This window comes from Taudactylus pleione, unplaced genomic scaffold, assembly GCF_031769625.1.
Source record: "Taudactylus pleione unplaced genomic scaffold, aTauple2 ptg000329l, whole genome shotgun sequence".
NCBI classification, from domain to species: domain Eukaryota; kingdom Metazoa; phylum Chordata; class Amphibia; order Anura; family Myobatrachidae; genus Taudactylus; species Taudactylus pleione.
In genome coordinates, this window is record NW_028284730.1 from 13,277,179 (window position 1) to 13,298,866 (window position 21,688).

A 21,688-nucleotide genomic window follows, 5' to 3' on the forward strand; every position below is an offset into this window, starting at 1 on the left:
CAGCACTTGCAGGGGGCGTGCAAATGGTGGAAAGAGCCACCTCTTCCCGTCCAGTGCAGGGAAGGTCAGGCATCGCAACCACCACCACACTTGGACTCTCCTTGGGGATTTGTGATATCTTCTTAAAAAGCACAGTTCTTCGCTGTGCTTTTGCCAGCTTAACTCTTTTGATTTTTTTAGTGGGAGGAGGGCTTCCATCGTCATGTGAAGCTGAACCACTAGTCATGAACATACTAGGGATCGACCTTAGCCGTTCCTTGCCACTCCGTGTCGTAAATGGCATATTGGCAAGTTTACGTTTCTCTTCAGCTGATTTAAATGTCTTTTTCAAGGTCATTTTCCTGAACTTTGCCATTTGGGATTGTATGTGCCCTCTACTATGACATTGGGCATCGGCCTTGGCAGACGACGTTGATGGCATGTTATCATCTATGTCATGACTAGTGGCAGCAGCTTCAGCACTAGGAGGAAGTGGTTCTTGATCTTTCTCTATTTTATTTTTATCGGAGAAAGTTTGGTCCTCCATTTATGTTATATCGATTTGATATATACGTGCGGCTAAACACAGAAAATAATTTTTTTTTTGGTTTGGACTGGAGTGTACTTTCGGGGGTTACAGCACCCTTAACGGTCAAGCCAGCCGGCCCTTTACTTATGACACAGGCGCACGCTTGGCACTACTTTGTTGATGCACGTGCGGCTACTGCGCACACAATTCACAAACACAGAAAATAATTTTTTTTTTGGTTTGGACTGGAGTGTACTTTGGGGGTTACAGCACCCTTTAATGGTCAAGCCAGCCGGCCCTTTACTTATGACACAGGCGCACGCTTGGCACTACTTTGTTGATGCACGTGCGGCTACTGCGCACACAATTCACAAACACAGAAAATAATTTTTTTTTGGTTTGGACTGGAGTGTACTTTCGGGGGTTACAGCACCCTTTAACGGTCAAGCCAGCCGGCCCTTTACTTATGACACAGGCGCACGCTTGGCACTACTTTGTTGATGCACGTGCGACTACTGCGCACACAATTCACAAACACAGAAAATAATTTTTTTTTGGTTTGGACTGGAGTGTACTTTCGGGGGTTACAGCACCCTTTAACGGTCAAGCCAGCCGGCCCTTTACTTATGACACAGGCGCACGCTTGGCACTACTTTGTTGATGCACGTGCGGCTACTGCGCACACAATTCACAAACACAGAAAATATATTATTTTTTTAGCACTTGGGGGAGCACCCCTGATGGACAGAGCACCCCCTGGACAACACTACAGCACCCCTTTAGGACTGGGACACTGCACAGGACTTTGGAGTGGACACAGCCCCTATGGAGAACTGACTGCACAACACAGTCCAGCCAGCCCCTATGGACTTTGAAGTAGTGGACACAGCCCCTATTAACAACAGCAGCACAGCACAACACAGCCAGCCCCTATGGACTTTGAAGTAGTGGACAACAGCAGCACTACACTACACTACACAGCCCTAACTCCCACCCTCCCTCTTCACTGTCCACAGCCGAGTGAGAAAATGGCGCCGACGCGGGTACCTTATATAGGATCCAAAACCCGCGAGACTCGGAAGGCGGGATGATGACGTTTTGCCTCGATTTCAGATCCGAGTCAGGCGGGAAAAGTCGAGCCTGACTCGGATCGGACTCGGATCGGGGGGCTCGGGGGGGTTCGGATTTCAGAAATCCGAACCCGCTCACCCCTATTAATAATCACCTGGTTTCATCAGGCCTATGGCCTAGCAAGGCTCTCATAAAGGGGAACCTGCTTTGCCACCCCCAGCAAGTGCCTCACTGTGTATATACAACAGTCCTATAACCATCTGTAATGTATGGGATGCAGTCAATATCCCGACCACCGGGATCCCGAAGATAAGTATTGGGGTTAGGGGGAGGGTTAGGCACTAGGGGGAGGGTTAGGCACTTAGGGGTGAGGGTTAGGTTTAGGGTGCGGGGAGGGGGAGGTTAGGTTTAGGCACTTGGAGGGAGGTTAGGTTCAGGCACCGGGGAGGGTGAGTTAGGGGTAGGGACAGAGGGAGGGTTAGGATACCGACGAACAAAGTGGTATTCTAACCCTGTGGGGATGCCGGCGTCGGGATTGTGACCGACATCTCGTATGTATTCCGTAATATATTATCCCCCCATATCAAACACATTAATCCAGCTAGAGTAGTGTATATACAGTATATCTCCACAATAGTCCTGTACTCATCGAAAGAGATGCAGAGAAGCAAAAACAAAGTATACCTCTTTTTCACACATTATTGTTAAATTAATTTACAAAATAACTTTTCTTAAATATATATATTTGAATATGGGCAAATACACAGGAAGAAAAGAAGATTATTCCTAGTAAATATAACCAATCTGGTCTATTTCCTCCTAGATCTCAAATGTTTTGTTTTATAACATACAATTTGTTAAAAAGTTAGCTAATTATCTGTGATAACGTCAACCAGGTGAAAATAAAATCACACTTCTAAGACAATTGAAATGAAGGATACAAATATCCATATTAGAAGTAAAAGATATTTGAAGTATATACAGTATAGTTTAAACATTTTCAAAGAATTCCCAATACAATACTGTATATATTGCATTTGCAACAAAAGTTTGTATATACTAAAGAGAGGAGAAGAGAAGAATCAAGTGTTAAGAAATTATTATGGTGATATATGACCTAAGTGGATATTTTGGTTCAAAACCGCGTAAATCCTTTAGCTATCTGTCCTTCTATATACATTTCAATATTCCGTTTACGGCATCTATCCCTCTATATGCATATGTGTATAACGTATACAGCACTACAATCAATGCAGAAAAGAGCTATATCTTCATTGTGAAAAATGAAGACACATAGGGCAGAATTCAATTGAATTCGCAGGTTTGAAAAGTCTTTTAAAAAAAACGGGGATAAGTTTTCATCATGTTTTACATGGCGAAAAAAAAGTGCAGAATTGGGGTTTAGGGGTGCAGGCTTAAAAAAAATAGCCTGCACCCCTGGGAATGTCATTTAAAAATAAACTGTGTCAAAAAAAAGTTGAAAAAAAAAAAAAATAGGGACACCCAAACAAAATGAATACAACATTTGGTGTGAAAAAAAAAAATTTGGAAACAGTGTTTAAAAATAGGGAAATAGCTTTTCGGGGTGTTCTGCAAATATGCAGCAGGTGTTTTCTAGAATAGGCTATTAGCGGAAAGTGCATTTTTGCAGAATTGAAAAAAAATTACTTTAGGGACTTAAAAATATGCTAGTACCCATTATCATGTACCCCAAATTTGATGGGACCACTTAAAAAAACGACACTTATTCAATGTCGGGAAAAAACACCTGCCGCGGCTATTTAAAACCCAGACTTTCTTTTGCAGGCAAAAACAGGGGTAACCATAGTTATCCCCCATGTCTGGACATCTTTAGGGGGGTCCTACAATTAATTCCCGAAAATTCTCATTTTTTTTCGTAGCTCCCAATTCGCCGGGTCCCGTTTTCGCTGATTTTAAATTGAATACGGGGTTAAAGCAGGCACGCGCCCGATACTTTATCCCAGGAAAATCTCCAATGTGGAGCGAAAGTCCAGCACGGACTTTTCACTCCCATATTGAATACGGCTCTAAGTCTGGGTGAAAACAGCCTGTACCCCCCAAAAAAGCAAGCTAATATTGGATAACAGTATAGAGGTCTGTTAGTGGCCAAAATGGCTGTTAAATGCATTTTTCAAAAACAGTGAAAAAATTATAGCAAGTGTTTTTCTGCAAAGTAAATGCTCTAGATAAATTTGTGGTGCATAAAAATGCCTGTACATAGAGATTTGTGTCATTAAAAGCTACTTTTAAAAATGTGTTAAAAAATACCTGTACCTCCCACCAGCAAGCTTAAAAACACCTGTAACTCCCACCAGAAACCCCGCATTTACTAACATCAGGTTTCTTAACCCGACAGAACCTGCACAAACCTCACAGCAGAATAGTAAGAAAAATTTACCTGTCTATGGCAGGCGTGTTTAGCCGAAGCACTGCACAGATGAATATGATCTGTGTAGGCTTCATTATGTGTAAAAGTGAAATAACCATCCCCGGACCTCTCAGCTTGGGGTGGTATATAGGGGTAAAAAACGGCGCCTGGTTCCCCATAATTTCCAAAAACCAGCACCAGGCTGAACCAGCTGGTGGGATAACACTATAGCCGATAGACACACACTATGGGGTCCTCCTGCCATAACGTTAACCAGTCACAAACTAGTTAGCACAGGCCTGGAATCCCTCTGAAAGTTGCCCCCCCCTTCCCCCCCAAAAATGGGGTCCACACTCCTGAGAGAGAACCAATCCTGATCTGACCAGTTTAAAGCTGGTTAACGCTATGGCAGTGGGACCCCACATTGTTTGTCTCCCTGCTATTAGCATTATCCCCCCAGCTGGTTCAATTTTTGGAAAATATGGGGTACCCCTCCACTCCGATTTTCCAATACCGGCCCAGGCAGAGAGGTCCGGGGTTAGTTATTGATTGGAGGGGGACCCCATACATTTTATATTTAACATTTAACCATTTATTCTATGCCAGGGAAGTGCGGTCAGGGGAGGCAGAGCCTCTCTTGTCATAAACCCGCTCCCATACATACTGCCTGTCATGCTCCAGAGTTTTTATATAAAAACTGTGTTTTTATTCATGTGTGTCTCCCCAGCCATTGACCTAAGCGCACGTCCGTCACTGATCTGTGCAGTGCTTTCAACCCACCACTCATTGACAGTGAATTCTATCGAAAAAGGGGTTCTATCCAATAGGGTTTTAGACAGAAAAAATACACTTGATTTCGATGTCAGAGTTCTAGTGACACTCAAATTGGATGGTTAGTAAACACTGTATTTGTTTTTTAAACAGCAATCCGATGGCGATGTCCAGCGGATTGCTATAAACGATACCCGATTTTTAGTCAATTTACCGTATTTAGTGCAAAGATCTAGCCGATGCTTTACAAACTGATATGCATATCTGGATATAGTTGGTATTGTGTGCACTAATAACCACATATAAAGGTGGTAGGGAAGATCTATAGTGTAGTATACCTCTCTCCAACAGTCCTGTATCCCTCTATAGTGTAGTATATCTCTATCTAACACTCGTGTACCCATCTACTACTGTGCCACAGAGAAACTCAGTGAGCTCCGGATGCTAGTACAGGACTGCTCTCTGGGATCTGGCCTTGTGGAACTGAATTGCTCAGTGGTAGCACTGGAAGTAATGTGGACCATAAAGCTACAGGCCAATTCACCATTCTGCCAACCCCGATCCGTAATCAAAAACTGCGATGTGTGGGCATTGATGATTGGCGTTCTGTTGAGAATTGGGAAAATTCAACATGTTAAAAATCCCAGACTCGCCGTTTACGACCATTTTTCGGTCAGAATCGGGGAATTGATATTGCCCAACATGTTGGATTTCTCCAATCCCCTGACCCCAGCATTGCCCTTATACAGGATAGATGTATGGGCCCCGTAAGTGTGGGTGGGAGATCTGGAGATAAGATCTGCCAGCCTACACTTAAAGGTGTCAGTGAAGACGGGTTCCTGAGACCCCTTGGCAGCTAGTTGCATGTGGACGGGGCAAATCTCCTCTGCCCTAAAGTAAAATTACCTAGCTGATCTGAGTATACAGATAAATAGGTCAGACTGGACTGGTTAGAGGGCCATCAGTCCATGCAAAGTTGTAAATATATTTACCTCCAACTGTATGCACATAAAGAAACAGCTCTTATAAGAGCTATATGACACAATAAACAGCATTACTCCTAAGAAGATCCTGCTTGCTCCTGGCAGATGCCTGGCCCAGCTACAGTATCTTTCTGTGAGCAACAGATCAAAGAGACCACTTTTAATCTATCTATATATCTCATAGATAGATAGATAGATATGAGATATATAGATAGATATGAGATAGATGTGAGATAGATAGATATGAGATATATAGAGAGATGAAATCATTCTATCTATACATCTCATATCAATCTATCTCATATATATATATATATATATATATATATATATATATATATATATATATATTAGGGGTGTGCACCGGCCACTTTTCGTGTTTTGGTTTTGGATCTGGATCTTTCTTCGTGTTTTGGATCTGGATTGGTTTTGCCAAAACCACCCTTCCGTGTTTTGGGTTCTGGGTTTTGTGTTTTGGATCTGTATTTTTTTTAAAAAAAGCATAAAAACAGCTAAAATCACAGAATTTGTAGGTTTTTCTGCTCCTATGCTATTATTAACCTCAATAACCTTAATTTCCACTCATTTCCAGTCTATTCTGAACACCTCACACCTCACAATAGTGTTTTTATGTCCAAAAGGTTGCACCGAGGTAGCTGGATGACTATGCTAAGCGACACGAGTGGGCGGCACAAACACGTGACCCATCTAGGCGTGAAACTGCAGTGGCAGACAGGATGGCAGTTTGAAAAACAAGGCCCCAAACTGTACATAATGCAAAGAAAAAAAAGAGGTGCAAGATGGAATTGTCCTTGGGCCCTCCCACCCACCCTTATGTTATATAAACAGGACATGCACACTTTAACAAACCAATCATTTCAGCGCCAGGGTCTGCCACACAACTGTGGCTGAAATGATTGGTTCGTTTGGGCCCCCACAAAACAAGCTGGCAATTAATCTGTCCCTGCACAAACTGGCTCTACGGAGGCAAGATGTCATCCTCATCCTCCTCATCCACCGATTCCTCACCCTCTTCAGTGTGTACATCCTCATCCTCACAGAGTATTAATTCGTCCCCGCTGGAACCACAGGTCCCTCTGTACGTTCTGGAGGCTGGTCTCCCTGGAAGAGTTGATAATTCATTTTATGAACATCATCTTCTCCACATTTTGTGGAAGCAACCTCCTACGCCTTTCGCTGACAAGGTTCCCGGCTGCACTAAACACTCTTTCGGAGTACACACTGGAGGGGGGGCAACTCAGGTAAAATAGAGCCAGTTTGTACAGGGACCTCCAAATTGCTTCTTTTTCCTGCCAGTACAGGTACGGACTGTCTGACATGCCTACTTGGATGCTGTCACCGATGCAATCCTTTAACAGACAGACGCACGCTTGTCGCTGCTGCTTTGAGGATGCAAGTGCGGCTACAGCCCACACAATTCACAAAGACAGAAAAAAGAAGAAGAATATTTTTATTGTTTGTGTAGCACACTTTGAGGGTGTCACCACCCTTTAACAGACAGACGCACGCTTGTCGCTGCTGCTTTAAGGATGCAGGTGCGGCTACAGCCCACACATTTCACAAAGACCGAAAAAAAAAGAACAATATTTTAATTGTTTGTGTAGCACACTTTGAGGGTGTCACCACCCTTTAACAGACAGACGCACGCTTGTCGCTGCTGCTTTGAGGATGCAAGTGCGGCTACATCGCACACAAGTCACAAACACATTAAAAAAGTAGTTTTTTATTTTTTGGAGCACTTTGAGAGTTACAACACCCTTTAACAGACAGACGCACGCTTGTCGCTGCTGCTTTAAGGATGCAGGTGTGGCTACAGCCCACACATTTCACAAAGACCGAAAAAAAAAGAACACTATTTTTATTGTTTGTGTAGCACACTTTGAGGGTGTCACCACCCTTTAACAGACAGACGCACGCTTGTCGCTGCTGCTTTGAGGATGCAGGTGGAATCTAGACGGGATTTGGAACCGGGGACACACTACCTCCATCAATTGTCTAAATCCCACTGCACTAATGGCGGATACCGGACGCACGTCTAACACCAACATAGCAGTCAAGGCCTCAGTTATACGTTTTGCTTCAGGATGACTGCTGTCGTACTTCATCCTCATCGCTAGGGACTGTTGGAGGGTCAATTGTTTAGTAAAAGTAGTGATGTTCGTACTTCCTCTCTGGGATGATGAACAACTCCCAGCAGCAGCAATAGCACTAGGAGGAAGTGGTTCTTGATCTTTCCCTATTTTATTTTTATCGGAGAAAGTTTGGTCCTCCATTTATGTTATATTGATATATACGTGCGGCTAAAGCGCACACAAACACAGAAAATATTTTTTTATTTTTGCTGGAGAGTAGTGCACTTTGTGGGTTACACCACCCTTTAAGAAATGAGCCAGCCGGCTCTTTACTTATGGGACACAAGCGCACGCTTGGCGCTGCTCCTTTGTTGATGCACGTGCAGCCACAGTGCACACAAGTCACAAACACAGAAAATTATTTTTTTTTTGGTTTGGACTGGAGTGTACTTTGGGGGTTACAGCACCCTTTAATGGTCAAGCCAGCCGGCCCTTTACTTATGACACAGGCACACGCTTGGCACTACTTTGTTGATGCACGTGCGGCTACTGCGCACACAATTCACAAACTCAGAAAATAATTTTTTTTTTGGTTTGGACTGGAGTGTACTTTCCGGGTTACAGCACCCTTTAACGGTCAAGCCAGCCGGCCCTTTACTTATGACACAGGCGCACGCTTGGCACTACTTTGTTGATGCACGTGCGGCTACTGCGCACACAATTCACAAACACAGAAAATATTTTTTTTTTTGGTTTGGACTGGAGTGTACTTTGGGGGTTACAGCACCCTTTAACGGTCAAGCCAGCCGGCCCTTTACTTATGACACAGGCGCACGCTTGGCACTACTTTGTTGATGCACGTGCGGCTACTGCGCACACAATTCACAAACACAGAAAATATATTATTTTTTTAGCACTTGGGGGGAGCACCCCTGATGGACAGAGCACCCCCTGGACAACACTACAGCACCCCTTTAGGACTGGGACACTGCACAGGACTTTGGAGTGGACACAGCCCCTATGGACTGCACAACACAGTCCAGCCAGCCCCTATGGACTTTGAAGTAGTGGACACAGCCCCTATTAACAACAGCAGCACAGCACAACACAGCCAGCCCCTATGGACTTTGAAGTAGTGGACAACAGCAGCACAGCGCAGCACAGCACAGCACAACTCTACTCTGCACTACACTACACTACACAGCCCAGCCAGCCCTAACTCCCACCCTCCCTCTTCACTGTCCACAGCCGAGTGAGAAAATGGCGCCGACGCGGGTACCTTATATAGGATCCAAAACCCGCGAGACTCGGAAGGCAGGATGATGACGTTTTGCCTCGATTTCAGATCCGAGTCAGGCGGGAAAAGTCGAGCCTGACTCGGATCGGCCTCGGATCGGGGGGGCTCGGGGGGGTTCGGATTTCAGAAATCCGAACCCGCTCACCCCTAATATATATATATATATATATATATATATATATATATATCTATCATATCTATCTGTCTATATTTTATCTATCTCTCAAATCCATCTCATATTTATCTATCTCATATCTATATCTATCTATAATCTATCTGCCTTTTATCTATCTACCTCTCATATCTATCTATCTACTGTATATATCTAATATCTATCTATCTAATATACTGTATATCTATCTAATAACTATCTATCTATCTGTTACTTCTTGCACCTGGTGTTAACCAGTTACCATGACAACTAACGCAAAACCAATACTTCAAACTAACAGAACTTTATCAAATCATAAATTGTCAATTATGACAACTGCCTTTCCTCAAAGTATAAATATCTCATGAGCCGATCACCAATGCTGACACATTAATAAACATTTTTATATAGTAGTTTGTACATTTAAATATTTCTGTATACTCAAAGTTTACTTATAGGGCAACCACACTAGTCAGGGGCAATCATTCAGCCCATTGCATACCCACCAATGGTTTTATACTTCTTTATTCAGTTAATTTGACTGTATCCAGTAGTAATGAGATAACATACCCAGAGATTTCTCCTCAGTGGGGAGGAGAGCGGGTCTAGATCCTGGTGGCTGCAGGTAGAGCAGAATTTGGTATCTGTGACTCCCTGTATTTGCAGGTGGTGACGGAGCATTGTAATCTGAAGAGAACAGAAAAAAGGAAGAAAAAAAATCTCAGTTGCAGTATTTAGTAATCAAGTCCTGAGTGATGTAGATGGACCATAATATTTACCTGATAAGATTCTTCCTGTTAGAGTTTGTCCAGTCATGAGATCCTGACCCTACATAAAAATAGAGACGGTGAGAAGAAGCATGACGGGTGATCACTGACAATATATAGAATGTAAGCTCTAACGCGAAAAATGCCGTCTCTCATTAAGACCGTTTGTATATATTGGTTTCTCTAGAGCAGTGGTTCTCAAACTCGGTCCTCAGGACCCCACACAGGTCACGTTTTCCAGGTCACCCAGCAGGTGCACAGGTATTTTAACTACTCACTGACACATTTTAAAAGATCCACAGATGGAGCAAATTATTTAATTTGTGATTCTGTGAGGAGACCTGGAAAACATGCACTGTTTGGGGTCCTGAGGACCGAGTTTGAGAACCTGTGCTCTAGAGCCAAGAAATACTTCTGATAAGCCATACTATTATTAATAAAAAAAAACAAGATAAAATTCATTTAGTAAAATGGTTTGGGTTCCACTTTAATTGAAGAATTAAAATTATGTATCACTGATTTGAAAATGCCACAAGGACCAGGACCGCAGCTTGGACACTGAGAAGAATTTGGGTCACTAATATCTACAATAAAACACACTAGTTGTACTAACAAGAATTTCAGTCAATGCTAAAACCCAAACTGTTCTAGGGATCCATTATCCGTACCTCCAACGCACCATAGGACAATGTAATGTAAAGGTGGAACAAACTCTTCACACTAGTCCATTGCAAAAACAGAACACATTTTTTAAACCGTCACATAAGATTTGTGACTGGGGAGATGTGTGAGAGCAGAGAGTAACATGAGCTTCTCAGTTAAGGGGGATACACACAAGACAAAATCTTTGAACGATATGAACTATATATCGTTCATATCGTTCAGTGTGTATGCAGTGAACGACCAACGATGCGTGCTCCCGAAGGACGATAACGATATCTTTGGTCGTCCGTACATGCAGGCCAATGTGGACGATATCGTCAAGATCTGCCTGTGCAGAGATGTGGCAGGATGACTTCACTGAGAGATATCCATCAGTGTGTACACCCAACATCGTTTGTCCTGCACTACAGGAAGTTCAAGGGAAATCTTTCACCAATATCGTTCATACAGCACATCGTCCAGTGTGTATGCACCTTGAGCGTCACACAAAATTCTTGTATAGCACTGATTGCTAATTATAGGGCAGGTTACTGTCAATGGGTGCTACCTACTGTAGTAACAAAGTGCCCGGGTGCAGTAACACCATATAAACCAACCAGCCAGTTCTGATCTAGTGTAAATTAGACCATACAGAGTACTTAGTAACCTGTAGTTAATACTCTTGTGTGACATTATGCACCTAGTTTTGTATAAATTCAACTTTGCAGGTCAAGATGGCGCATATGCGGTAGTCTGAAACAATTCCTTGGCCAGTGTGGATTAGGGAGGACAGGGTGTCCTGGTGATCACTACTAAGGCAAAGACAGATGTGTCAGGGCTGGGGACTCTGGTATGCCCGGAAGGGAGCTGGATACCAGTTTGCTGATGGTTTGTGAGGTTTTGAGTAAAGATGGTTTTATGTAACTTTTCCTCACAGATGTAAGAAATAATGTTGTGTGCAGCAGAACAGTATAAGAATACAAATGAAGTCAGCACTATATAATCAATGGACCCAGCCTGGGACTGAACTTGGAACACACAATGGAACTGGAGTGGAACTGGACTTGAAGTTAGCAATGGGCCGGAATGGAACTGTACTTGGACCTTAAACTGGAACCGAAGTAAGAGTTTACACTGGAGCCGGAATGGAATTGAACTTAGAAAATAGCTTGGAGCCGGAATGGGGTTTGAACTTGAAACATAGACTGGAGCCGGAATGGAATTGAATTTAGAACATAGATTGGAGCCAAAATGGGGCTAGTCTTGGAATACACACTGGAACTGGAATGGTGTTGAACTTGAAACATAGGGCCATATTCAATATAGGAGCGAAAAGTCCAGCACGGACTTTTCGCTCCCATATTGAATATGGCCCATCGGAGGTTAGAGGGGGGATAAAGTATCGGACGCGTGCCAGCTTATTCCTATATTCAATTTAATAGGAGCGAAAATGGGACCCAACGAAACTTGGATCTGCGAAAAAAAATGGGAATTTTTGGGAAATGTGCCTGGGACCCCCCTAAAGATGTCCAGACATGGGAGATCACTACGTGTACCCCCATTTTTGCCTGCTGAAGGAAGTCACGGTTTGTAATAGCCGCGGCAGGTGCATATTTGCGGCTATGAAGAAGTGGTGAAGAATAGCACTTAGATTTTTTTTATTTGAAAATTAACTATTCCTATCAAATTTGGGGTATATGAAAATGGGGGTAAGCATATTTTTAAGTCCCTAAAGTTAGTTTTAAAAATTCTGTAAAAATGTACCTGCCGCTACTCCTGCAATGAAGAAAACACCTGCCGCATATAAGGGAACCCCTCTGTATTAAATTTAGCTATTTTAGAATTGTGTTCCCTATTTTTTTATTTTTTTTTAAACCCCAAAATGAAAGTACATTTTTTGGGGTGTCCCGATTTTTTTTTTAAAAAAAACTTTTTTTTGACAGTTTTGTTTTTAAATTACATTCCCAGGGGAGCAGGCTATTTTTTTTAAGCCTGCACTCCTAAACCTCAATACTGCACTTTTTTTCGGCATGTAAAACATGGTGAAAACTTATCCCCGTTTTTTTTCAAAGACTTTTCGCACCGGCGAAAAGTCTTTGAAATTGAACACGGGAATGGTTGAAATAGGTGAAAATTATCGTCAATTCTGACATTTCGCTCCAAATTGAATAGACCCATAGACTGGAGCCGAAATGGAGTTTGAACTTGAAAAATAGACTGGAGTCGGAATGGAGTTTGAATTTAGAACATAGGACCTCATTCAGAGTCGGTCGTAAGCGGCCGCTCGGTCGTACGCTTAACGATCGAGAATCAGAAAAAAAAACCAATCGCACGGCCGGGCGATCGCAACCAAAGTGACGCCCATACATGAACAAAGCACCTCCTCTAGCTAATGAGTGATAGCAGCTAGCGATCGAGTCAGTCGCTGTCAGTCGCTGTATTTTAATTTTCTTATGATGGTTGCGGCCGCTTGTGTTGTGTGCAAATTACCTAAAAATTAACAAAAAAACGCATATAAATAACAATAAGCCATCCCCATGAAATTTATTTATTCTTATTATTCGCTAATGCTAACGCAACTGAATCAATTACATGCCAATTAGCAGTGTTATTAGCTTCAATAATCAATCGATTATTAGCTGCTTGCATTGTGTGGCACAAAATAGAAACATCAAACATAACATCAGTCACATTCGATAGTATTGATTGTACTCTGGGGCTTGAGAGAGCACATACCCAACCTCAAGCTGTACGATCAGCCAGGCCTCTAACCTGCTCGCAGAGTGACGTTTTACTACTTCCAAACTTCTATGTTGGTCGTAGCAGTAAATTTATGTATGCCCCTGAAACGCCCTGAAAACGGTGAGGAACGCCTGCGTTTTTAGACCACCATCCCCGTCAACACCCACAAACAGCCTTTCATGTCAATCAACTTTCGGAAGCCACTTCCTGCTCGTAAGCCGTACGCTCTACAGCATTTTGGATCACAAGGTCTAACCGTACGCATGCGTGGTTTGGAAACATCGGATTCGTACGACCGACTCTGAATGAGGTCCATAGACTGCAGCTGGAATGGGACTGGACTTGGAATACACACTGAAACTGAAATGGGATTGAATTTGGAACATAGGGCCTGATTCAGACCCGGTCGTAAGAGCTGTGCGCTCGCAACCGGGTCGATGGTGGGCCAGTGCGCATGTGCACGACGGAGCCGGCTCCGTCGTGCGCATGTGCGAGACTTGGATAGCGACAGGCACTCCGTCGCTCCGGGTCTCGCAACAAAGGGGGCGAGCTGTTGATGTTGAGTGACAGCTCGCCCCCTTTGGTGGGGGGGCCGGGAGAGTGGCTACCTAAACGGAGGCGTTCCCATGTGAACGCCTCTGTTTGGGGGCGGCCCCACTGACATCAGGAGTGATGTCAGTGGAAGAGATTTCGTCTCTGTTAGAGCCAAAATCTCTCTGGGGCTTGCAGCAGCGAGACCCTACCACAAGGGTCTCGTCGCAAGCCCGATGGTCGCAATGGTCTTGACCATCGCGACTATCTTCTTGGCCGCTCGCTATAGCTGGTCACCCACAGCTATGCGAGCGGCCAGGAGGCCGTTCTACAAAAAAAAAAAAAAGACCGGCCCTGATTTAGACCGTCCGGCTCTGAATCAGGGCCATAGACTGAAGACGGAGTGGGACCGGACTTGGAATGCACTCTGGAGTCGGAGTTGGATTCATCAGAATGTCTAAGACCACTAGCCTAGGAGCTGGAGCAAAGGACAAGTATCAGCAGCGATGCTCAGACTGCTGAATGCTGTCAGGATCAGGAATATATACAGTCAGGTGCATAAATATTGGGACATTGACAGAATTTTCATATTTTGGCCTTTGTTCACCACCACAATGGCTTTGAAATGAAGCAAACAAGATGTGCTTTAACTGCAGATTTTCAGATTAAATTTGAGGGTAATTACATCCAAATCAGGTGAACGGTGTAGGAATTACAACGGTTTCTATATGTGCCTTCCACTTTTTAAGGGGCCAAAAGTAATGGGACAAACTAAACAATCCTAAATCTATCTTTCACTTTTTAATACTTTGTTTCAAATCCTTTACAGGCAATTACAGCCTGAAGTCTGGAACGCATAGACATCACCAGACGCTGGGTTTCATCCCTGGTGATGCTCTGCCAGGCCTCTACTGCAAATGTCTTCAGTTCCTGCTTGTTCTTGGGGCATTTTCCCTTCAGTTTTGTCTTCTTCAAGTGAAATGCATGCTCAATCGGATTCAGGTCAGGGGATTGACTTGGCCATTGCATAACAATCCACTTTTTAGCCTTAAAAAACCCTTTGGTTGCTTTTGCAGTATGCTTCGGGTCATTGTCCATCTGCACTGTGAAGCGCCGTCCAATGAGTTCTGAAGCATTTGACTGAATGTGAGCATATAATATTGCCCAAAACACTTCAGAATTCATTCTGCTGCTTTTGTCAGCAGTCACATCATCAATAATTACAAGGGATCAGTTCCATTGGCAGCCATACATGCCCACGCCATGACACTACCACCACCATGCTTCACTGATGAGGTGGTATGTTTTGGATCATGAGCAGTTCCTTTCCTTCTCCGTACTCTTCTCTTCCCATCACTCTGGTACAAGTTGATCTTTGTCTCATCTGTCCATAGGATGTTGTTCCAGAACTGTAATGGCTTTTTTAGATGTTGCTTGGCAAACTCTAATCTGGTCTTCCTGTTTTTGAGGCTCACCAATGGTTTACATCTTGTGGTGAACCCTCTATATTCACTCTTGTGAAGTCTTCTCTTGATTGTTGACTTTGACACATATACACCTACCTCCTGGAGAGTGTTCTTGATTTGGCCAACTGTTGTGAAGGGGTTTTTCTTCACCAGGGAAATAATTCTTCTGTCATCCACCACAGTTGTTTTCCGTGGTCTTCCGGGTCTTTTGGTGTTGCTGAGCTCTCCGGTGCATTCTTTCTTTTTAAGAATGTTCCAAACAGTTGATTTGGCCACACCTAATGTTTTTGCTATCTCTCTGATGGGTTTGTTTTGATATTTCAGCCTAATGATGGCTTGCGTCACTGATAGTGACAGCTCTTTGGATCTCATATTGAGAGTCGACAGCAACTGATTCCAAATGCAAATGTCACACCTAGAATCAACTCCAGACCTTTTACCTGCTTAATTGATAATGACACCTGTCCATGAAATAGCTTTTGAGTTGATAGTCCCATTACTTTTGGCCCCTTAAAAAGTGGGAGGCACATATAGAAACTGTTGTAATTCCTGCACCGTTCACCTGATTTGGATGTAATTACCCTCAAATTAAATCTGAAAGTCTGCAGTTAAAGCACATCTTGTTTGTTTCATTTCAAAGCCATTGTGGTGGTGAATAGAGGCCAAAATATGAAAATTCTGTCAATGTCCCAATATTTATGCACCTGACTGTACCCTGTGATGCACAGGGATTGGCTGATGCGGTCAGTTGGACAGCGGCCTGGCTATCACTGGAGACTTAGTTGTCAGCTGAGTGGGACCAATATGGCGGCACCCAGTGTCCAGGGCCGGCGGGATTGCCGCCAAAGCCCAGAGCTTCCTGAGACCACCACCACACAGAAAACCCACGAGCAACCCACCTGGCTGAGCAAGAGCCGCCAATGGTTGCGCCCAGTGTCCGCTGCCGGAGACCCGGGCCCATGGGACCACCATCATGCCGGGAACTCACTGACAGCACACTATGGGAACCACCAGGCCGAGCCCCCCCACCGAGACAGAGCAGCATGACTCCGAGGGTAAGCCAGATTCCTGACAAGGGGAGAATACTTTGTAAATCTCTATTAATGATAAGGATGGAGGAAAATTCTCTACAGATCCCTTCTTTTACATAATACAGGCAAACATGATCTGCCAAGTACAACATCAGACTCAGGACCTCATTCAGAGCCGCTCGCAAAATGCGAGCGCTCGCTCTGAATGAGGGCGGCCGCTTTTCTTCTGAAAGGCGGCCTCCTGGCCGCTCGCTAAGCTGTGGGTTACCACCCACAGCTTTTGCGAGTGACTAGGTGATGGTCGCGACCATCGGGGCTTGCGACGAGACCCTTGCGGTAGGGTCTCGTCTACTGCAAGCCCTAGGTAGCTTCCTGCTCTAACAGAGAGGGAAACACCCTACTGACATCACTGGTGATGTCAGTAGGGCCGCCTACAAACGGCAGGCGTTCCTTCCGTTTGTCTGGCCACCCCCCACCATGCCTACAAAACAGGGCGAGCTGTCGATCAACATCGACAGCCGCCCATTTTGTAGCGAGCCCCGGAGTAAGAGAATTTCTCTCTCGCTCCGGGGCTTGCACACGCGTCGCGTGTGCAGTGCCCCACCATCGACCCGCTTGCGAGCGCATAGGCGCTTGTGAGCAGGTCTGAATGAGGTCCTCAGTCGTTTCATGGCCCTTGCCAATAAAATTGTTTATTCTTAATACAATATGTGACAAAAACAGGCAATAGGTAAAAATAGCAGACTATCCAAATATTCTAACCAGAAGTCTGACTGCAAGAAAGTGATAGGTGCCCCCGGAGTGGTGTTATGGGGCACCTTGTGAATGGAAGTAGTAATCTTCATGCATTGCTGGAACTTTGCAATGATCATTTTTGCAGCACATGTTTAATACAATTACGCTACTACCACGGCAGCAAGGAGAGTGGGTACTATGTGGTCAGCAGCCCAGAGGCACCTATCTTCTTTGTGAAAGTCACATTTGAGCAGTACTCTTAATAATGTTGCTATGGGCCCACGAATGTCTAGTTACTCCTCAAACTTTATGCCTGGACACAGGACCGGTGCAAGGTATCTTGGCACCCTAGGCATTCCCTCAACCTTGCCCCCCCCATTCACCCTCAGATACCTAAGCCCTTATGCAGTGCCCCTTTTACAGTGCCCCCAGTTAGGGCCGCCATCAGAAATTGTGGGGCCCGGGACTGACAAAATAGGCTGGGCCCATCCCCCCTAGTATTAAATACAGTCTGTGCACCCAGCCTTTTTTTTTTATCACCTCGGCCACCCCCCCATGTTAGTAAATAGTCTGTGCGCCCAGCCTTTTCTTATCACCTCAGCCCCCCCCCGCATTATTAAATACAGTCTGTGCGACCAGCCTTTTTTTATCACCTCAACCCCCCCGTTATTAAATCCAGTCCGTGCGCCCAGACTTTTTTTTTTATCACCTCACCTTATTTCCTGCTTCCTCCACGGTCCCCCAGCACTGCAGACATGGCTGCTCCTCTTCATCCGCGGCTCCAACGTTGACCTCGCCCTCCAGCGGCGCGCCTTGATGTCGTGATAGGCCCGAGCGGTCCCTGGCTCCCTCATCCAGCTCCCTCCTATGATGATGTTCCATCCAGGTCGGCGGGCGGTAGCAGCGGCAGCCGGGCCCACATCTCTTCAAGAGGGTAGTTCAAGCTGCAGGCTCTGCAGTGGCTGTAGTAGTGAGTGGGTCCCCCCCGTTAAGCCAGTGGCCGGGCCCGGAACTCCAGTCCCGGCAGTCCCCTCCTGATGGCGGCCCTGCCCCCAGTAGTGTTCCCCCTATGCAGTGCCACTTATATAGTGCCCCAGGTAGTGGTCCCCCTATGCAGTGCCCCTTATATAGTGCCCCAGGTAGTGGTCCCCCTATGCGGTGCCCCTTATATAATGCCCTCAGCAGTAGTCCCCCATATAGTGCCCCCAGTACTAACCCCCAGGTGCAGTGCCCCCAGTAGTGGCCCCCCCGATGCAGTGCTCCCAGTAGTAGTCGCCCCCAGTAGTAGTCCCCCCCAGCAGAGCCCCCAGTAGTAGTCCTCCCCCAGCAATGCCTCCAGTAGTAGTCCCCCCCAGCAATGCCCCCAGTAGTAGTCCCCAACCTATGCAGTACCCCCAGCAGTAATCCCCACCTATGCAGTGCCCTCAGTAGTGGTCCCACCAGTGCAGTGCCCCCAGTAGTGGTCCCAACAGTGCAGTGCCTCCAGTAGTAGTCCTCCCGGCAGTGCCCCCAGTAGTAGTCCCCACCCCAGCAATTGCCGCAGTAGTAGTCCCCCCAGCAGTGCCCCCAGTGGTAGTCCTCCCCAGCAGTGCCCCCAGTAGTAGTCACCCCCCCAGCAGTGCCCCAGTAGTAGTCCCCCCCAGTAGTAGTCCCCCCAGAGCAGTGCCCCCAGTAGTAATCCGTCCCCTCTCCCCCAGCAGTGATCTCAGGGCCAGACAGACAAACACATAATAAAAAAAAACCCAAAAAACCTCCACTTACCGCGCCGGCATCCGCTTCTCTGTCCCCCTGGGCCGGCCCGCTCTGCATGACGTCTCTCCCATCACCCACTGCGGGAGCCGGAAAATGGAGCTCATGAGTGAGCTCCAGCCCGGCTCCAGCAGTGGGCGCAGCAGCCGATGAGAGTCTCTGCCTTTTTTAAAAAGCCGATGAATGCAGTGAAACGCGTTAAGGATTCACAGAAATAGTGCCTACTACCTTGAAACCACATTTTATTGAACTATACTTCCTGGATTTACTTTCCTACGTGGACTACATCTGCTCCATTTCGGCTCCCGTATCATTTGGGTCTGCATCAAGCTCCACGGCACCACCCAGCCACGGCTCTCTCTAATTACTCAGCCTGACACTGCACCACGAGTCTGGAGAGGGAAACACTGCAGCTGGGAGACAAACAGCCACAGAGGTGACCTGGCTAGCAGGAGCAGTGATCCCACTGCGCTGCCGGAACGGACCTGCTGATAGCTACATACATAATATATATTGTTGGTGATACATCACTCATTTATTATTCACCATGCCATATGCCATCTATTGGAGCACTATCCTCTGGGAATTATTGATAATCTTCCTCTTTTTCTGTCAAGTGCAAATATCAGTCTACATCGCTATATGCACATTAGTGGTTTCAACCAATATTGACCTGTTTTTGACTTTTTACCTTGGATACCATTTATTACCAGCATTCTCTGGAGTGAGACATTTCTTCATCGAGTAGATACTGTTAGAACTTTATGTCTTTACTCACCTGCATTTCATGCGGACGTCTAGCATACACTACTCATGATCTAGATTACAGTTTATACAGATTGTTCTATGTCTTGCTTTGTGCATCTGCTACCATTTTAATATTTATATTATACATTATCAGTATTAAATTAATTTTTTACGACTTTCAGTGCCATTTGTGTATACAGCGCCTTCCCACCTATTTATTCTCTTGCGCTTTCCGGCACTGCTCGTGCTGTTTGGGAGTGGTGGCATTACTCCCAGGTGGTGGGCAGCTACTTACACAATTGGATATTTGTTTAAAGATATTTGTCTATTGAGATATACTTCTTTCTGTTGCTTGTTTTTTCCTTTTTTTGTTCGCCGATGAGTGTCTTTCTGACTCTCTTCGGCTGCTAAAACAAACACACTACTGCCGGCGCCGGCGGCTGTGTGTTTGTTACTAGTAGTGTAGTGTGGGCTGCACTTATGTGCGGTATGCACTACACATTATTCCAGAGGCGCCCTGCAGTGGCCAGCGCTCTTAGGCAGCTGCCTAAGTTTGCCTAGTGGTAGCTCCGGCCCTGCCTGGACAAAAACATTATTTCTCGTTCCAGCCACAGGGGCGGCTGTCACGGTCCTGCGGGCCGACCCTCCAGATATGCCAATCTGAGAATCGCCGCCGTGACTTTACTGGTTACCTCAGCACGTGTGGTTACTCAAACACGGTCACTGCCACCAGCAAAGGGGAACTTAGTAATAAAACACAAGGTAAGCCTTTACCGCTACCTGCACACACAGTTATGAACACTTCAAAAAATAGGTAACATGGGCCACATGAGGCCTTGGGTCTAAGAACACAGAACCAGAACTAGAATTTGAATTATTTAATTCCAAGAATATCTTCAAAGCTTAGATGATAACAATTTTAAAAGGTCACACCAGTTACTCACAATTTCAAGAAATAAGAGAAAATAACAAACAAGGGAAGAATCACAGTTCAGATCACCTGGACAGGGCCAAACGATGGCGGAAGTGAGGTCTCTTCCTACATGTATGGTCACACCCTGGCATATGTTCACCTCCTCAAGTGTAATGCACAGTGTTTCAAATCAAACACACATTTTTATGACCATAGCGACCATCTTTTTGGCCGCTCGCATAAGCTGTGGGTGGTCACAGCTATGCGAGAGGCCAGGAGGCCGCTCCATTTTTAGGTAGGAGGGCCCTGATTCAGAGCGAGCGCTCTTGTCAGAGCGTCCGGCTCTGAATCAGGCCCACAGGGTCTCCGGGTCGCATGACCAGTGGTTAGTTAATTACTCACTCCATCCTGTTTGAAGTTTAGAGACCAGGCCTGTGTCAGCAGACCTGGACAATTCTACAGCTTGCTAGGAAAAAGATTTGACACCTTGCTGGCCGGTCTGTCTCTCCTTGGCCTGTAAGCCTGACCCCCTGTGGGGTTATAAACAGACCCCAGTCTATGATCAGAGGGCCTGGTTCAGACCCGCTCGGAAGCGCACAGCGCCCTCAAGCGGGTCGATGGTTCCTCACTACACATGCCGGAGTGCTTATGCGCGAGACCCGGCCAGCGACAGGCGCTCCGTCGCTACGGGTCTCGTACCAAAATGGGGCGGCTGTCGATTTTGACTGACAGCTCGCCCCATTTTGGAGGCTGGTAGGGGGGGTGGCTGGCCAAACGGAGGCATTCCTGAAGGAATGCCTGCCAATTGGGTGCGGCCTCAGTAGTGAGCTTCCGGCTCTATTAGAGACGGAAGCTCACTGGGGCTTGCAATGGACGAGAGGGTCTCGTCACAAGCCCGATGGTCGCGACCATCACCAGGCCGCTCGCAAAAGCTGTGGGTGGTCAGCCACAGCTTAGCGAGTGGCCAGGAGGCCGGCACACCCAAAAAAAAATGCCGCCCTTATTCAGAGCAAGCGCTCTGAAAGAGCGTCCGGCTCTGAATCAGGCCCAGTGTTCCAAGCAAGAAAACCAAAGATATTAACAACTTGTACATTGAGAGCCT

The 21,688-nt window shown here is 45.7% G+C and overlaps 1 protein-coding gene across 1 annotated transcript in view; it reads right to left on the reverse strand.

Moving 5' to 3' along the window:
* The window catches only part of PEBP4 (phosphatidylethanolamine binding protein 4), a 105,519-nt gene that overhangs the window by 19,758 nt on the left and 64,073 nt on the right, over positions 1-21,688 (reverse strand). The window contains exons 5-6 of the mRNA XM_088443269.1: positions 10,043-10,091; positions 9,834-9,950 (exon numbers count right to left, since the gene is read on the reverse strand). Of these exons, the coding sequence (XP_088299395.1) occupies positions 9,834-9,950; positions 10,043-10,091 (166 nt within the window). The remainder of the gene's footprint in view (positions 1-9,833; positions 9,951-10,042; positions 10,092-21,688) is intronic.